General features: G+C 37.2%; 1 protein-coding gene across 1 annotated transcript in view; it reads left to right on the forward strand.

Moving 5' to 3' along the window:
- tweek (transmembrane protein KIAA1109 homolog tweek) overlaps nt 1-18880 on the forward strand; it is an 843591-nt gene that overhangs the window by 568812 nt on the left and 255899 nt on the right. The window contains 1 exon segment of the mRNA XM_068226772.1: nt 5601-5806. Within this exon segment, the coding sequence (XP_068082873.1) occupies nt 5601-5806 (206 nt within the window).

Consider the following 18880-nt stretch of genomic DNA (forward strand, 5'->3'; position numbering starts at 1 on the left):
ATTTCCAAGTTGGAATTTGTAACATTGAAAGCTTTTCATTTAACAACAACAAGAATTGATTGATCCTCTATTTTTCGACACAGCCAAAAAATGGAATAAAAGAATCTGTACTTCATACACCTTCTCTCATATCTTCAGAGAGTATAGTTTCAATAATTTTGACATACATGACGCCACCAGCATACTGTCGTGGTGTAGATATTTTACTCTTCCATGGCCTTCATTACTTATTTTCTTTGCCCCTAATATAATATGTTAATTATAATGTACAGAATATTTAAATTAATACTAAATGATTATTTAATACAACTGCTATAATATTTTAATACTCCAAATCTCGCTGTTAAAATTTCCTTTCTGTAATATTTACATTTAATGCCATAACATATAAGGATCCCTTTGGGACTTTGCCGTGCTTGATTCCTCGCACCTGCATTCTCGCTATTTCAGTTACATGTCTTTCCTGATTTACACCATGGGAAAGCAGCACAATGTATCAAGCTTGCGATATGGAGAAACAATCTGCTATCTGGGAGTTAACTTTTCGAATGAAATATTTTTTCAACCTAAAAAAATTACAAAATAAAATGGAGAAATTGATTTCTTCTCCACTATTACATGCTGATAAGAAATTTAAAGTAATGAACACAATTATATGCCCATCTCTCATATACCCATTCCAAACTATCAAGCCAGAGAAAATTCGGAAAAAGTTCCTTGCTGATACAGACATACTAATATGAATTGCTCTTAAGGAAATTCTTCAAATACCTGCAGACATTCCTAATGAAATGGTCTATGCTGAGAAAAAATATAAGGGGTTGGGACTATTCTGCGCCACGTGGGAAGCGCATCTTCAGCACATTAACATCTGTAAGGTACTATTAAGCTCACATGAGAAATACATCCATGCTATAAGAAATCTGAAAGAAGAAATAACTATCTCACTACAATCTCTCAATGTCCCTCCATCTGACAATTTGCTACATCCTCACCTAGAAATAACAGATGCCAGAAAAGTGAGATGAGTACTGAGAGAAAGGGCATTCAGTGACTGGTGTAACTTGCAGCAGAAAGGAGGAGGTGTAGTTTATACAGTGAATATACTCCTTCCAACTCCTGGATTCTAGACCATCAAGGCTTGTGATGTAGTGAATGGCATGAGGCAGTTAAGATGACAGCAAACATTTCAGTAGTTAGATCGGTACCAGGAAGATCTCAGAACAATTCCCTTTGTAGGTGCTGCCTCAAGGAGATTGAAACTCTTGCGCATGTTCTAGGATCTTGTCCTCATGTTGAACTTTTAAGGAATATGTGTCATCATAACACCCGCTCGTTAATTGTGACAACACTAAAAGACCATGGTTTCCAGGTATTTGAAGAGGTTCATGGATTAGCAGACAACGGAAGCCACAGAAGATTCAACATCATTGCTTTCAAGAATAAGAAGAGGGGTTACATCATCAACCCCACAGTTTGTTTTTGTAGCAGTTTCTTCACATAAGGCTGGGAAATGAGACAGTTAACTTATCAAAATATGCAAAATCAACCCATACGCGAGGGAAACTTAACTCACAGGTCTAACAAACAACAACTACGGAAGGATGTGGAAGGAGCCCTATTGAGGTCCGTGGGAAAGCATGACATTATGGGGAAGAAAAGGTTCTCGATAATCACCCTCAAACTATTAATTATTAACAAAATAAAAATGTTTACAAAATCAAAACAAAGCAGACAAATGACAATAGTAGATGGCAACTTAGAACGCCTAAAAATGAAAAGAGATTTAAATAAACTATTAAACCAAAACCCTAATCTGTTCAAGCTCTTCGGACAACAAGAAATGAACTTTAACATAGAAGTTCACAGAGTGAATGGAGGCATCCTCGAAAGAATCAGAAAGTTAATTAATGTGATGTACAATACACTTTTCAAGAAAGAGAGTTACATTTACTTGTAATTACAAAATACTGAGCCAGGAAAGAGGTGTGCCTCCGATAACACGTTGCGGACTAGCTTAACAGCTAAGTCATACTGATGCTCAATTTTGGTGAATGTGGAAATCTGGAGGAAACTCCGACACACAAAATAAAATCTTACATTACCATGGAAAGTTACGTTAAATGAGAAAAGGCCGAAACACAATAATGAATTTAAATTAAGCAAAAGGCAATAACGTAGTGCTTACTGTACGAGACCGGGGACCCAAGGCGGGACGGACGCAAAAGGTGTCCACCCTCTGAGTCGATCTAAAATCAAAGACACGGACAAAATGCATTGCTCACACGAGGAGCCCAACACCGGAAATCTTGCGATCACAAATAGCCAACAACAACACTCCGGGGGCCTGTTCCACGAACGAACTTTGCAACTTTTCAACTTTGCCCTTTTCACTTTTCAATTTTTGCAAAGTGCAAAGTTTTCTGTTCCACCATGATCTAGGTTGTACTTTTCAATTTCTTCGCAAAGTGAAAAGTCTTTGCGAATGAGTGATCCGATCAAGTTTATTCCATGAGCAAACTGTATAGGCCTAATACTCTATGATTTTAATGCTTTACTTTTCGCGGCAAACTTGACGGTATAATTGTGGTACCCACTAAGTTTTTATCATGGGAAAGAAAGGTTAGTATCACAAGAAGCTGGCTGTGCTGGAAGTTGTCAAGGAGAAACGTGACATCCTTTTTGACATCTTTAAAGATAACCTCTCAAATGATGACACATACCGAGCTCGATAGCTAAAGTCGCTTAAGTGCGGCCAGTATTCAGGAGATAGTAGGTTCGAACCCCACCGTCAGCAGCCCTGAAGATGGTTTTTCCGTGGTTTCCCATTTTCACACCAGGCAAATGCTGGGGCTGTACCTTAATTACGGCCACGGCCGCTTCCTTCCCACTCCTAGCCCTTCTCTGTCCCATCGTTGCCATAAGACCTATCTGTGTCGGTGCGATGTAAAGCAAAAAAAAAAAACAAACCACATCAGTGTTAACGAGAGTACCGTCAACACATCCACACACAGAAGGAAATTCACCCTTCATTAAAAATCCTGTCGCTATATTATGTGAATTTTCAGGCCAACGTACTGTTAGGAAATATTACATTTACTATCTACCACTTCGGTAACAGTTCTGCAAATAATTGATTTTGATGTCCCATGCATTGGTGCTACACCGTGCAGCTGGGCACCATTTACTAACCGATGTAAGCATATAAGAATTTGTTCTTTTTCGGAAAGGAATTTACTTTTTTTTTTTGTTGCATGTTTCAATAAATGACCGGTCATTTCAAGAATATAGTCAGCCTGTGTTAGGGTAATACGAAAACACTCGTGAAACTCCGTTGAAGTGAGGTTATGAAAATTAATCTCGTCTTTGTACGTTCTCTTATTGGATTCTTCATCACTGTCCTCACTTGATGCTAACAAAAGCTCACATCGTAACGTGTTTACATCACCAAACAAAATTCTAGGCTGAGAAATTAATGTACATACTTGTTAATTAACAGATGAAAAGCGAATCATCTCTTTGCAAGATTTATGAAAACTTTTCACTTCATTTCTTTGCACTTTGCATTTCTGCACCAATGGGGGAACATAACAGGCTTGAAAAGTGAAAAGATTCCTAACTTTTCACTTTTCACTTTGAAAGCTAAATCTGAAAAGTGATGGTGGAACAAAATCTGAACTGAAAAGTGAAAAGTTGCAAAGTTCGTTCATGGAACAGGCCCCAATTTACCAATTATAAATGCTAATATACTGGCCAATAAGGAACTTGCTTATTTTGGCCAGTCACAGGTGCTTCTAGAACAATCTTTTCTGCTGAACCAGTACGCTTCCACTATTAGCGGATATTAAGAAACTACAGAAAAGGCCACGTACATGTGGCAGACCCTACCTCGCAAGTTTCAAAATTAGCATACTTCTATACAATTTGGTTTCAATTTTAGATGCAATTTACAACAGGAAATTTCAGTTACAATAATTAAGAAAAACTTTCAATATCTTTGGTAATATCTTTGTTGAGAGTTCTCAAAACCTTATTCTAATTAACTTTTTTAAAAATTCACATAAATTTTTGCATAAGCTCTTTAAATGCTCCCTTGGTTTTTGCAAACAGCAGTTTTACATAACATTTTAAAATGACAAGGCCAAAATTAAATAACGACAAGGGTTTCTGTGGTTTCACTGATCTCTGCACACGGCTGTTCAACATTGGTCACAGTTTTGAAAGCCGTAAGTCGCAGCCTTCAGTTGTTAACCTCGAGAAGAGGAATATTTACCTACCAACAGTTCCTTACTACAGAGTGAAACACCAGCTAGAGGAAATTGACATAGTGGGCCTGATAATTGGAGCGAGGTGAACAATTCCAGTTTTTGCCGCCAATTTCTGGAAACAGATGTGCCTGTCAGTTACAACGTAACAGGAGATTGCCATCACAACCTCAAGGGGTTCACTGATAATTCTAAGAAATCATTGTTACAATTAAGTTACCATCAAGATTTCTCAAGTATATCTATTTCTCTTCTAAAAATAAATGTATGAGAGGAAGTATTTCATAAAATAATAGCTGCTGATATTGAAGTACTGCGCATGCATCTACCAAGTTAACAGACAAATGTCTCCTGGTCAGGGCCCTCGAAGTTAGCAGGCGATTTATCAAACCGATAGATGTATCTTACGTTTGTAATGCCAAAGCACAAGTTAACCATTCGATACCGTTATAGGTTAGATATCTCATGTTCCAGAAACCGGACATTAGTCTTATTTATGACTTTGACAGTATGGAAGCTGGTAAGATCTGGGTGGTGCTGAGTAATGGCGTTTGGAGCATGGCTAGTGCACCTGGATGTTACGAAAGGAACTTCTTACAGCTCTGGTCATGCTGCAGTAGTACTTTCTTGCCCAGCAATGGCAAATTGTCTTACTCCTCAGCTTGCCTTGTATGTCTCATTATGGTTCCACCACTGGTTTTTGTGGTTTCCATACAACTGCATAACCATTGGTGGTACATATTGAGAATCTAACCAGCCGTAGAGCAAGACTTTAAAAATTACTGTTGTTACTAATCCACTCATATTGCACAAACTCATTTGTATTGCATAGTATTGCATAATCAAACTCTGATAGTCTACTAATGTAGAATGTATAAAATATGAAGAGAACACTTGAGTACTAATATGGGAATTGTTCCCCTGCATTCCACCTGAAGCTCTGTAATGGCAACATCTTTGCATTATGTGTATTTTTTAAATTATTCATTTTGGGATCATAAAACAGCACCAATCAGCAATGGCTGATTTTTACCAGTTTTTAATTCAACTGTAGGAACAGTGATGAAGCCTGATCTTGTTTCTTTGTCAATCGGCAGGATATCTTCTTTTCGAGTACTTTTGTTCGTTGCAATCCAGTGGACATCTTTGTTGACATCATTGTTTCTGATACGTTGGGCTGATGCCGTCTTTCTCTTGTTTTCTTCTGTGTAGATGCCTACATTATTTGCTTCTATTCTTCCATTTGAGGCTAATATTTGTTATAGTTTACATTTAATCTCTTGTGTTTTGTATTACCGTATAATTGTTTACCAGAACTGTGTAATTTGTTTATAGGACTACGCAATGCGTTCCAGGATGAAATGGTCCAAGGTGAAGATAAAGAAGTTGTGCTCATCACATTACGCCGTCCACTTATGTACATTCAGCCTATGGCTGTCGACAAAGCTATTCTTGTTTGGCTCAACTACAAAAATGCATATGAATATTGGAATGAACAACGTTCAAATCTCAACAAGGAAGTGCTGACTGCTACACAACAGGTATGATATCTCTATAGCAGACAGTATTAAAATTCAGAAATAAGACTAGTTTTCATAGCTGATGTCTGTTAAATACTGTGATAGCGTGTGGCTACCATGATGGGTAGGTGGCAGAGCACTGTAAGATGGAAATGAAAGGATATCATCATCATTGTTCATATTTTTTGTAGTTTAGCGGTTCTTTAATAGAAGGAATCTACTCCTTTCAGAGATCCAAGGTTTGAATATTGGCACTGATATTAGTTTTCCTGTATATGGATTTTTCCCAAGCTTTCCGACCCCTACTCCAGTCAGACGTGAAGATGGTACTCATTATTAGTTTTAGGGTATCTATTTCAATCATAGATCCAAATGACTAGGACATTGTTGTATACTTAATTGATCTCACTAAAACATGTTACCAAACAGTCTCTTAATTCTCGGTGAGTGGCCAGAACTGGCTCTCAGAGACTAAGTTGGTAGGTCAATCATGGCCCAGTCCAGTGGTTTTTGAAGGTATTCAAATAAATCAACCTTATAATGATAGATTTACCAGCACATAAAAGGACTGCTGAAGGACAAAATGCTAGCACTGTGGCATCTCTGAAAATGATAAAAGTAGTTAGTGATGAAACTAAAAACATTAGTCTCTCAATTCACCTGTACAAAGGACTGAAGGCCACAGATAATGATGACAATTATATTTTGAGGCCTTGTTTGGTGTAATTGTAATGCATTGGCATAATATATTGACAATTTAGAGTGATACTATCATAACTAGCAATTTTCAAATGTTACATTGAAGCAAATTAAAAGTTCCCACATATGCCAGAAAGCACTGTGAAGACTTATGGCTGTCAGTATTGTCTAGCTTGTAATATCTGAAGCTATTGCTTTTCAGTTTCGACTCTTAATTCATAACTGTTAGGCTCTTCAGTCTTCCAAAACTAACTTCGAGTAAATAAATTCATAAACTACCTGAAAGAGAAAACATATGGTAACAGTAGTACACTTGCAAAAGAAACAAAATTAAAATAGAATGGCATGTTTTGTTCTTGAAAGAACATCATCAGATTACATCAAATCACACTCAGATATTTAGAAATAAATATTTATGTTCATTTCTGTTTAAATACGGTACTTAAGAACTTGAAAGCTGGAACTTACCTTATTGATGTCCTCCTTTGTCTCTACTCCAGCATTTACTGCAAGGTTTTTGAAAAAACTGTTGCTCTCTCATTGGCGTGGGTCCAAATCGCTGCAGTCCGTTTACCTACTTTTGCCACGTCACACCCCTCTCCTTGGCTAGGTCAATGACATGCTGTATTTTTTTTTTATATTTAGCACTTCCTTCGGTATTATTACTGTTGTTGTTATTACTACAATAATAATAATAATAATAATAATAATAATAATAATCTATATAAATAAAAATGAATCGGTAAATGTGTTGCTAAGCGCAAAACTCGGGAACGGCTGGATCTATTCGGCTAATTCTTTTTTTCAAATATTCGTCGAAGTCCGAGTAAGGTTTCTACGAAGAGAAAAATTGGAAAAAACGCCAGGAAAAACATAAAACCCCCATTTCCTTTCTTCCATTCAAACTGTTTGTCTCTCTTTCTTTCTCCCACGTTTGCGCTTAGTGCTGTCCTCCTCTAATCCAGCGCGTTTGCCAAATGTTCCTAAATCTGAATGTTATCGGTTAAAATGGGTGAATATCGGATTATGTACAAAATTGCTAGCTGCATTTGATGCCGTTAACACAAAAAGGTTTACAAAATAATTGAGTGTGAAAATGTTAATATAATGGAATGATACCTCAAATGCAAAATCTTCATTGCATAGAACTTATCATGTCATAACTCCTATTTTATATTCACTACATTTGTAATTTTTTCACTGCTGGTAAAGGAACATTTCGGCTCGGCGCAGATAAGTTTCTTTTTTAAATTTAAATGATAAAAACTTGCACTATTTGTGTTTCTTTTCAGTCATGGGCAGAGATTTTTATGTGCAGGCATGAAAAAGTCAGTCGTTGGCCAACTTCTTTGCTGTTGAATTTGCATGGGGCGTCAAAGTGAGGCATATGGTCTTCAGATATGGAAGTTATTTTTAAAACAAACCCCAAGTTCTTATCTCGCTTAGTTCTCAGTTAGTGACAGGAAGAGTGTCTCCTTGGGTTTCGGTTTCGCGCGTGACTTGGCTGGCTGACTGGCTGCCTCGACTGCCGGTACGGATCTCCCAAACATACGCTCTCCAGACAGTCGCATCTTTCAGGTACGATGTTTCAATTGACTACAGCGCCTACCAATGCGTTGCTATTGGATCTATGCACTCAGTTTGCCAATATTGTAAGGCAATGAAATACAAAAATGAAGCTGATGGATTGTGTTACACAAATGGCAAAGTGAAATTAGTGCCATTGATTCCACCACCAGATCCATTGTACTCATTGGTTTCAGGAACAGAGACAGTTTCCATACATTCCATTCCATACAAATATCAAAAAACATAACAACTGATTTGAAATGACTTCATTTGGGGCAACAAATGTACTTCGGGGCAATTTCATGCCAACTTTCAAGGTAACATATAACAAACAGACTTAGCCCCCATATTGTTTTCTTTTAACATATAACAAGCAGACTAATCCCCCATATTGCTTTGTTTATTTTATTTTATAGCTTTTGTGACAAAAATAATAAACCTGTACTTAATTTACAGATACAAGGCCAAATATATCACAGAGCAGGTTCACTGTTGCCGGTGTTAGATGGCGACTACAAATTCCTACAAATTTATTTCATGGGCAATTCAATACAAGAAATTGATCTGCGTTGTGCACATAATAGTTCAGTGTAGAGGTCTATTGTATAACAATTACAAACTTTCTTACATCACGGGGCGAGTTGGCCATGCGGTTAGGAGCGTGCAGCTGTGAGCTCGCATTCGGGAGATAGAGAGTTCGAACCCCACTGTCGGCATCCCTGAAGATGGTTTTCCGTAGTTTCCCATTTTCACACCAGGCAATTAAGGCCACGGCCGCTTCCTTCCCTTTCCTAGGCCATTCCTGTCCCATCGTAAAGCAAATAGCGAAAAAAAATTCTTTCATCAACACAATCAGTTGATTACATTGTACAGAACTGCACTGGATCCATTGTTTAATAATGAATTTAGAAAGTTTTATTCGTGCTTAATTGTTTACTTTTTATATGTTTTACAATGTTAAAGTTTATATTTATGATCTTTTTTTTAATCCCCCTATGTTTTTTAGTTGATTATTGATGGGTGGTTCAGTCTTTGATATATTTTATAACTTTTATATTTTTTATGGGTTGCATCTTATCAGGCGATTTTGGTAATTTAAGCTATTGTTTTGGAGAAGATATTTTATCTTATGGACTTATTTTATTAAGATTTTGAATTTGTGCATTAATAATTACGGCGAGAGGGACGGTTTACTGATAATCACAAAATTGTAATCAGAGCTGATAAATCTCCTGTGGGCCAACATGAAAGATGTTTCAATGCACCAACAATTGATGATGTTGCCATTGTTAAAGTTGGAGAAAATTCGGAAGCCTGTGATACGATTCCGACTGACGTACTGAACCCGAGTGACATAGGTCCATAGTCAGTCATGATTTGATTGATAAAATAATATATGGTACATTTATTGAAATACAGAAAACTTATTCCGTACAAGCTGTGTTGAAATAATAAGTTAAGTACACGACAGACTGGAGCCGTGAGGCTTAGCCTGGCACAACAGAATTTAGCTGCTTCACAGCAGGGGAGCCCATTAGTTTGGCGACCAGGAAAAATACAAGTCCACAAATAAGTCTTGGTCAGAAAGAGAAGGGGTTAGTTGAGACAATGAAAGCTTATAACACGTGCAGTGCGCTGGGATATTTTGGGCGAACGGAAACTTCCGCGACGTCATGAATTCCAGGAAAGGTTGAATGGAAAGGTAAAGCGGTTTCGACGACATTCGCTAGCCTAGGTTCGGGCAGGTGGAAACTTAAATCACGTGACCACTTGCAGGCCAATCGCAAAAAGTTGATGGAAGACTCAGGGATACCATCTTAAGAGATGGGGGATGAGACACCAATGTAACTTCGAAAGTAATCAGTAATAAATTATTGTGAGTACACGGATCAATGTAATGAACTTATTAGATGTCACGCATGGAAAAATAATCGATAATTATGGGCAAATTAAATAAATTGAAGGCTGGATTTCTTGGAAACCAGACAGCTTGAATGTCATTTGCTGGATGAAAACCACGTTGTAAGGGACGCTTCCAAAGGCGCGAAATGTGAGGAGCTAAATCCACCTGTATCTCCTAAATCTATGATCGTCAGGAGTTCATATTTAATCCAGCAAATAAGCTAGTGGAGTGGATTAATTTGATGTAAATTTTAACGTCCAATTCGGAGTGCAAGTGCCGATATTAAAAATCCACCCCTCCATCGTGGATATGACGTCATTTAGTGCGCTAGGGAAAGCTGCGTCAATATATACGAGTGCATAGAACACCCATTACTCAGTCTTATCAGTATTACCCAGTCTTACCAGTCTGAGCAGTTGTGCTAGTCTTACTTGTTTTGAAAATAAACTTTGGAGCGGAAATACCGTCCGCGCTTGACTTGAAATTGTACTTCGAAGCTGAACGACCGTCCGCAGCTGAATTCAAACTTGTCGTGCTTACAGTAATTCAACATGTATTGGTGCGAGCATCCGCCGGTACTTATAAAATGTGACCACGCTCGAAAACCGTGAACTGAAAGTAGTTAACTTAGGACAGTGTGTGCCAGTTACAAATATCGTAGTAAAGTTAATTAATTGCATTGCAAGAGTGACTAATATAAAATTCAACTGCACAGCACTAAGTGCAAGAATAGAATACTGTGTGACGAACAGTACTTGGGGAAATAATAGCCTGTACTTAGGAAGACCGAACCGCTATCATGAACACTTCAAGAGGGAGACATGTATCGGGCGTATCGCGTCGGACAACATAAATTTGTGCCGGGCGAATAATTTGACACCTCGTCGTACGTGTCCATGTCCATTGTGCGGTAATTGGACGAAGCTTAAAACAGTGTAAAATATTAAATTTTGGGTCTAGGGTATTAATTTGTTTTATAAAAGTCAATTTTTCAGTGTTAACATTGTCAATGGTGAAGTAGTGTGATAGTTAAGGTATTAGTGTAAAAATGGTAATGTGCCAGGAAATTATTTGTGGAACTACGCCATCAAGAATGGACGAGTAGTACGGCGGATAGGGGCCAAAAGGAGCCTCTCATCTGCCAAGCTGCAATGGATTACCAATAACTAAGATGAGTACCAAAAATGTAGATAATATTTGGGAAATGTTAGCGTGATTGGGAAAATGGGAATAATTTGATTAGATTTGGTTACCTTCTGTAACAAGATGGGTCGCTTAACGACCCCATCCTAAATTTGTAGCACGGACAGTATTAAGTAATAATAACGTAAATAATCGGGTCTTTTTATGTATTCAGTTTGTTGTAGATGTAAATTTTGTAGATATAGGGTAGTACGTTAAGTCATGCATGCATTCATATTTTCTTTGTAGTCATGAATATTTTTACATTTGAATTTATCATAGTCTAATAGACCCGATCTGTGCTTTTCTGTTAGTCATTTTGACGAGTTATGTAGTGGCGTTGAAGGAAAGTCCAGCCTTGTCATGCCAGCTGTGTTTTGTTGTTGATCAGTGTGTTCATATTTTCAAAGTGAAGTTAAATTTGTGAGAAGCGATATTAATAATAATAATAATAATAATAATAATAATAATAATAATAATAATAATAATAATAATAATAATAATAATAATCCAAGAGATATTGGAAGTTTAGTGAGCAGTGCGCAATAATAAAATTCAAGTGATACGATGTTGAGTTTATCGGGAATCATTTAATGATGGGATGTCGTTTTTAATTTGGAATTAAAGTGTGTGATAATTTAACTTGATCAATTAATAATATTGAAATATAATATCGGTGCTAATAATCCGTACATGTTAATGAACGTGTGGTTTAAATTACGGTCCAGTATTTTTTTTTTTTGCGAATAAATGTCGTGTCTTAAATTTGCAATTCAGTAGCCGGAACACATAGGACTAATGTTATGAAACCATGATTGTCAAATTTTGGTAAATATAATTTCAAAATGTTACGATTATTTGTGGAGAACGAACTAAGGCGTAGATCAAAATGAGATAGAAAAATGTTATAGAATCTGCAGTCAGATAATAAAAGGTCGTACGATGTCGGAATTGGAATAAATAAGTCAGGTGATAATTCTGTGAGAAATAAATGAATCAAGGAATCTTGATATAGAAAGGGATATAAATTCCGTACGAGAGACACTTAGGATATTGAAATGAGTGTAAAATGTACGGGGAGTGTCACAGAGAAATACTGAGTTATGTAGCGGGTAGAATTCGAACCCGTGACAGCATGTACGAAATAAATAGACTGCACCGCTATTCGTCGAGATACAACAGATCTAAGGATAATGAGAGTTCCGATTCCACATAAATGATCGTATATTGTAATCATTGTAATGACGAGTGATGACAATCATGATGGCGTGATGATAATAATAAATATTGCAGATAAAGGATTGGACCACCTTAATTCAGCGTTGATAAAGATGTTAAACGGGAATCTAAATGATAATATGCAACCGATAATAATAATAATAATAATGATAATAATAATAATAATAATAATAATAATAATAATAACAACAACAACGTTAGGACGATGATAAATCATCGCGGTCAGATTAATAATAATTATCATAATAATAATAGTAATGACGTCTTTTGGTTGATCATTGAATAATTGTAATCGCGACCGATATCCTAATGCATTTTTGGCGGAAGTGACCGGTTCAATAATAATAATAATAATAATAATAATAATAATAATCTTGAGTGACATTAATAATAATAATATCTTGAGTCACCTATTCATTAATAATAATAATAATAATAATAATAATAACCACTTGTGTTTGCATCCCGCATAATAATGACGATATTAATCAAACGTGACAGTGCCAAGAACCGTTGAATAATAATAATAATAATAATAATAATAATAATAATAATAATAGTAATAGTAATAATTTCAAGGATGATAATTTCGTGGATAAATAAATATTCTGACGATAGTGGATTAAATAATTGGTGATAACATCCCTCTATTCGTGTAGTTTGAATAATAAGAATAATAAATATTATAGTCGTTTGTTACCTCGTTATCGTACGGTTTCCGCACGGGACGAGTTACAGTAATACTTAGTGTGTTTGTTTACTTCGCTTGCGATGCGAGGGGAGGTCTTCGGCACGGTATTTCCCACCGCTTCTCGTTATCTCATCTGTAGCAGTAGTCTACTGGGGCTACTTTGTAACATTTCAGATCATGTGTAAATAAAATATAAATGCTAATTCAGTGGTATGGCATCAGCTGGATATCGTAAGATAGGAACTGTCCGTGTAAATACATTTTCATAATTCACGAGAACATTACCCAGTCCGAGTACCGGTCTTGGAAAAATGTATATAGCCCGGGTACGTCATCTTGGTTAAATCGAGAAGCCGACCGTAACATGGGTTATGCTCGGGCTCCCGATAGAAGGAAGCTATATCCTTGAACATCGGTTTGATTCAAATGTAATCGATCCGCAAGTTATACCCCATTTGTAATTTCTTTCAGGAGCAACTCAGCCATATATTGATACCACTTGCGGTATAGCAAGTGATTTGTTTATGTAACGTGTGTGAAAATTTAAATATCATTGCCAAATGTATCAAAGTTTCGTATGTCGGATGGCGTAATAAACTGCTCTTCTAGCTATTATTTCAAAGGAAACCATTCTCAATCTTTTTATTGTACTTAGATGATACCCTTTTTAAAGTTAACTGTCACTTCCTAGTCCTATCATGGAGTCCTTAAATTCAAGTTTACAATCGAGCTTTCCCCATTTTAATTTTAGTTGCTCTGTTCATTCCCGTGTTCACTGATGCCTCTATATTTATATTTGTTGACTTAAATAATGAACAGACACTCCTGAGATAAATGCTAGTCTGGGACTCGGGAGGTAGATGGGTGCAGTACCATTTGAATTTAAACGACTGCAGTTTCCAGTGCGGCTCGCTTTTGCTATGACCATAAATAAATCCCAGGGCCAGTCATTGAGTGTTTGTGGCATTAATCTTGAAAAACCCATGTTTCTCGCATGACCAATTGTATGTTGCCTCTCCTGTGTTGGAAAACCATAAACTTTGTTTACGCACTACGTAATCAAACAAAAAATATCATGTACCTTAAAGCTTTACAATGAAAAAATATCTTTATAGTGTTGACTGGAATCAGTGTTTTCTATGATAGTTATTTCCTACGAAGAAAGAGGAGTAAGTTTTGCCACGTTATCTTCACGCCATGAACTTATCAAATTACTTGATTTGCAACGGGGGATAATTATGGCTCTGTGAGGGATTTGAAGACCTGCTGAACAGTTCCCATCTACGTTACAGTCACTCAGGGTTATTTCTGGGTAGTGAGATGCTGTGACCTATTTCAGAATTTCCTTATTCATAATCAAGATATTAATAATGCAGGTATTGAAAACACGTTTTTCCAGTAGTTTGTTACTAACTTTCGGTAGCAGTAGAAAATTAACTCATTCGATGTTGATAATGTAGTCATTTGCATTATTCTGATTTTTGCGTACAGTACAGACTGAATTTGAGTTCGTTCCATTGTCATTTATTTTTGACAGAAAGACGTCTGTCGGGTCAGCTAGTAATAATAAATAATAATAATAATAATAATAATAATAATAATAATAATAATAATAATAATAATAATAATAATACCGAGCTCGATAGCTGCAGTCGCTTAAGCACAGCCAGTATCCAGTAATCGGGAGATAGTGGGTTCGAACCCCACTGTTGGGAGCCCTGAAGATGGTTTTCTGTGGTTTCCCATTTTCACACCAGGCAAATGCCGGAGCTGTACCTTAATTAAGGCCACGGCCGCTTCCTTCCAATTCCTAGGCCATTCTTATCCCATTGTCGCCATAAGACATGTGTTGGTGCAAGGTAAAGCAAAATAGCAAAAAATAAATAAATAACAACAATAATAAAAAACAACTTTGCAAGGGTTCTTTGAGCATCTAAAGGGCTGTCTATTACACTGGTAATTTTTGTTATCTCATTTTCACTTCACTTCTTTTGGAACAGTGGAGTTATAGCTTCTCTCTCTTTAAGTCCAACCCTTCGTAAGGCTGTAGTGGCATCACGCGACAAACCTCTTGGTGATCTTCCTCCAAGAGGCTCAGCTTTGGGCATGGTGACTTGCTTGCTGTAAGCTCATCCTGGTCAAGCTCTTGATCTGGTCCATCCATCGTAACTGTGCACGTCTTCTAGGTCGTTGGCTGTTGATAAGTATTCCCATTGCCTCCTGTCTTATCACAGTATGACCAAAATATCCGAGTTGTTTTTGGTTGATAAGGGTCGACAGTCTTGTTCTGATGCCGAGCTGTTGCAGGATCGATTCATTAGTACGATGTGCTGTCCATGGTATTCGCAGTAATCTCCTATAGTACCACATTTCTAGAGCATCAATCTTGTGGCGATCCGCCATCTTGATCGTCCAAGTTTCTGCTGCATAGGTCGCGATAGGGAAGATCAGAGTTCGAATGAGGGTGAGCTTTGTCTTGGAAGTGATGGAGGTGTCCTTGCTGTTGAATTTCTGGCAATCGCAATGCGCTTACAGATCTCAGGTTCACAGTCTCCAGTATTAGTGACAATAGATCCCAGATACTCGAAGCAACTGACAACCTCATAATTAGCAATTCTTGTTATGGCAGGTCTGTTGTTATTAAAACGATCTACAATCATCACTTTGGTCTTTTTATTGTTAATTTCAAGACCATATTCTCTACATCGCTCGTCTAACCTCCGCATCATGGTTTCTCGTTCATGATTATCTGTTGCAGTTACCACAGTGTCATCTGTATATATCTGAGATTGTTAATTTTCCTGCCACCATCTGTGATGCCATCACTCCGGTCCTCGAGAATCTCCCTTATAATGTACTCAATAATTATATTAAATAGGAGGGCGGAGATAATACAAACCTTGTTGCACTCCAGCAGTAGTAGAAAAGATGTCTGAGAAGTTGCTATTAAACTCACTGTCGCAGTGTTCGAAGAGTACAATTGTTGAATCAGGTACACTAAATGTCTCGGCATCCCCATCTCAATGAGTATAGCTCCGAGCTTGGACCATTTCACCTTGTTGAAGGCTTTCTTGTAGTCCACGAAGCACAGGAATATCTTGATATTGTACTTTCTTGTCTTCTCTTTGATCTGCCAGATGTTTAGCATCTGCTCATGAGTTCCTTTGCCTGGAACAGACCTGGTTTGTTCCTCTGGGGTTTGTTGCTCTGATATTTGTGGAAGTAAAGGTGCGTCCACACCAAGATGTTTTCGTTAACTTTGTTAATAAACATTGTTAATGAACAATGTTCATGAACATTTCTGTCTGTTAATAAACAAAATAGCGTGTTCATTAACTTTTCGAGCATGTTGATAAGCAAAATTTCTTTAACTTTTGTGAATGAAACTTTTCATTAACATTTCGTGTTTTCGTTAACATTTCGGTTCGAACATGCGCAAAGACGCAATTAGAACACGCAAATTCATAGCGCGGAATACAATATTTTTATTAATTTTTCGAAATTGACTGTCGAATCGCAAGCAACTCATGTACACCATACAAATACATAAGTGTAGGAGTATTTCTCTTACATGATCCTTGGTAGGAATCACCAGTTGCTAGGAATCTTCAAGTTATACTTAGTCTAACATTAATGCAGATGACATTCCGACAAATTTGTATCATTTCTTGCAATTTCAGACTCCATTACTGTCAACAAGAACTGAAAGTCTTGTGGGGACATTCTCAGAAAGTTTTGAAAGCCTGCTGCATCATGAATTGAAAGTTCTGACATAGGCCTAAGTGTCCTCTCCAAACTTAATTCTAAACGCTTTTCCAATATTTTTCTTTGCCACACTTTGCGTCTGCATTTTTCTCTAATTGCACTCATTAAAATAATGAAAGCTGCAGCTGTATTTTCTTCTTCCTGACCCTATCCATTGTAACCTCACAAACAGATATTTTGGTGTGGACACAATGTTAAAGAAGTTTGTTAACAAAAGTTTATTTGGTGTGGACACAATGTTAAAGAGGTTTGTTAACAAAAGTTTATTAACATCTTGAGAAATGTTTTCGTTAACATTGTTTATTAACTTTGGTGTGGACTAACCATAAGAAGGTCTTCAGCCTCTCTTTCAGCACTGTGAGCACGATTTTACTGGCATAGGAGATGAGGGCTATTGTTCGATAGTTTGCACAGTTAGGTGGAGAACCTTTCTTGAACAGTGGTACGAAAATGGAATGGCACCACTGGTCCGGCCAATTTCCAGATGTCCATATCTTTTGACATAACTTGTGGAGGATGTCGACACCTAGGTCACCCATGTTCTTTAGGATTTCGGCAGTGATTCCATCTTGGCCTGGTGCTTTCTGGTTCCGGAGCTTTTTTATTACACGTTCCACTTCTTCTCTAAGGATCGTTGGTTCAATATCTGTTGGGTTCTGGTGACCTGGCATTGGTTGTGGGTCATCAGTGAACAGCTTGATGCAGTATTCTCTCCATACTTTGGCAATGCCTGCTGCATTTGTGATGATATTCCCTGGGTTGTCTTTAATAATCTGAGTCTTAGGCATAAACTCTCGTGCTAAGTATTTCACATTGTCGTACAGTTCTGCGCTGTGATTTTTGGTCACATCATATAGATTAATCTACCATTATCATTGTTATTGTAATTTGAATTGTTTTTGAAAACTATTTAGGGATAGTTTAACAAGCTTTTTTTAATGGGTTGATTAGTTTTTCTCTAATTTTCCATTATGTAATTTGTTTACGTGAATGGCTTTCGTGGAACTATATTTATCATTAGAGTTTGTGTTCCGACATGGGCTGATGTACATAAGCATTATTGAAGTTGAACTATCAGATTTTAGTATGTAAAATGGATAATACAAATCGAGTTAAGGTTGAAAATTGGTGGCTAACAGGAAACAACATTTAGATTAAGTTATGTAGAACGGAAATTAACTTGTGTTATGTGGCCCGCTTGTATCACCCGTGTTCTCTGATTATGGAGTCCAGCTCTCGACTGACTTGCTCCCGCAGTTGAGACGCAAGACATGTTGCTGCAAGGAAGTGGAGTGGGGAAATGGGGCGGAGCTTGTGGGAGAATGGGAGTATGTGGAATAATGGGGGCGATGATGAAACAGTGTGTAATAATTGAGTTCTTATGTTCCTGTTTTTTGCTACATATGATTGAAATAAAAGTTTCCCATATTACGTTCTTTTTTTCATTTGTCTCATTTAAGTTGAGGGCTGGGTTCTTATATTGATCCATACTGATGTAAAAATTCTCTAAAATGTTCAGTAGTGGACCGTTTTGTTCACGTTGCAGAATTTTTAGATCTTGATCTATTGTAGTATAATTGTGATTATAGTCTTTGTGATGGTTACTCATGGCAGAGAAACGATTATATTTTAAAGCATTGCAATGTTCTGTATATCTTATGAGGAAGTTCCTATCAGTTTGTCAGACGTAACTTGACCCGCATCCCTGACATTCCAGTTTATATATCCCAGAATTTGTGTATTTATTGCTAGTATTCATCCTGTTGCCATTTCTTGATGGGTGCAGTATTTTTGTATCTGTCTCTTGGCACAGGCCAGAGCAAAGTGTAGCTTCCACCAAAGTCCCAGTCTCATCCATGGCTGTGACAATATGGAAGCTGCTGGGGTATGAGTGGTGCTGAGTAATGACATTTGGAGCACAAATAGTATCTGAATGTTATGAAAGGTGTTGCTCATAGGATCAGTCATGCTGCAGTAGCGCCTTCTGGTCCAGTGAGGAAAGCAATGGCAAACTACCTCACTCCGCATCTTGCCTAGTACGCCTCAT

This window comes from Anabrus simplex, chromosome 1, assembly GCF_040414725.1.
Source record: "Anabrus simplex isolate iqAnaSimp1 chromosome 1, ASM4041472v1, whole genome shotgun sequence".
In the NCBI taxonomy this organism is placed as follows: domain Eukaryota; kingdom Metazoa; phylum Arthropoda; class Insecta; order Orthoptera; family Tettigoniidae; genus Anabrus; species Anabrus simplex.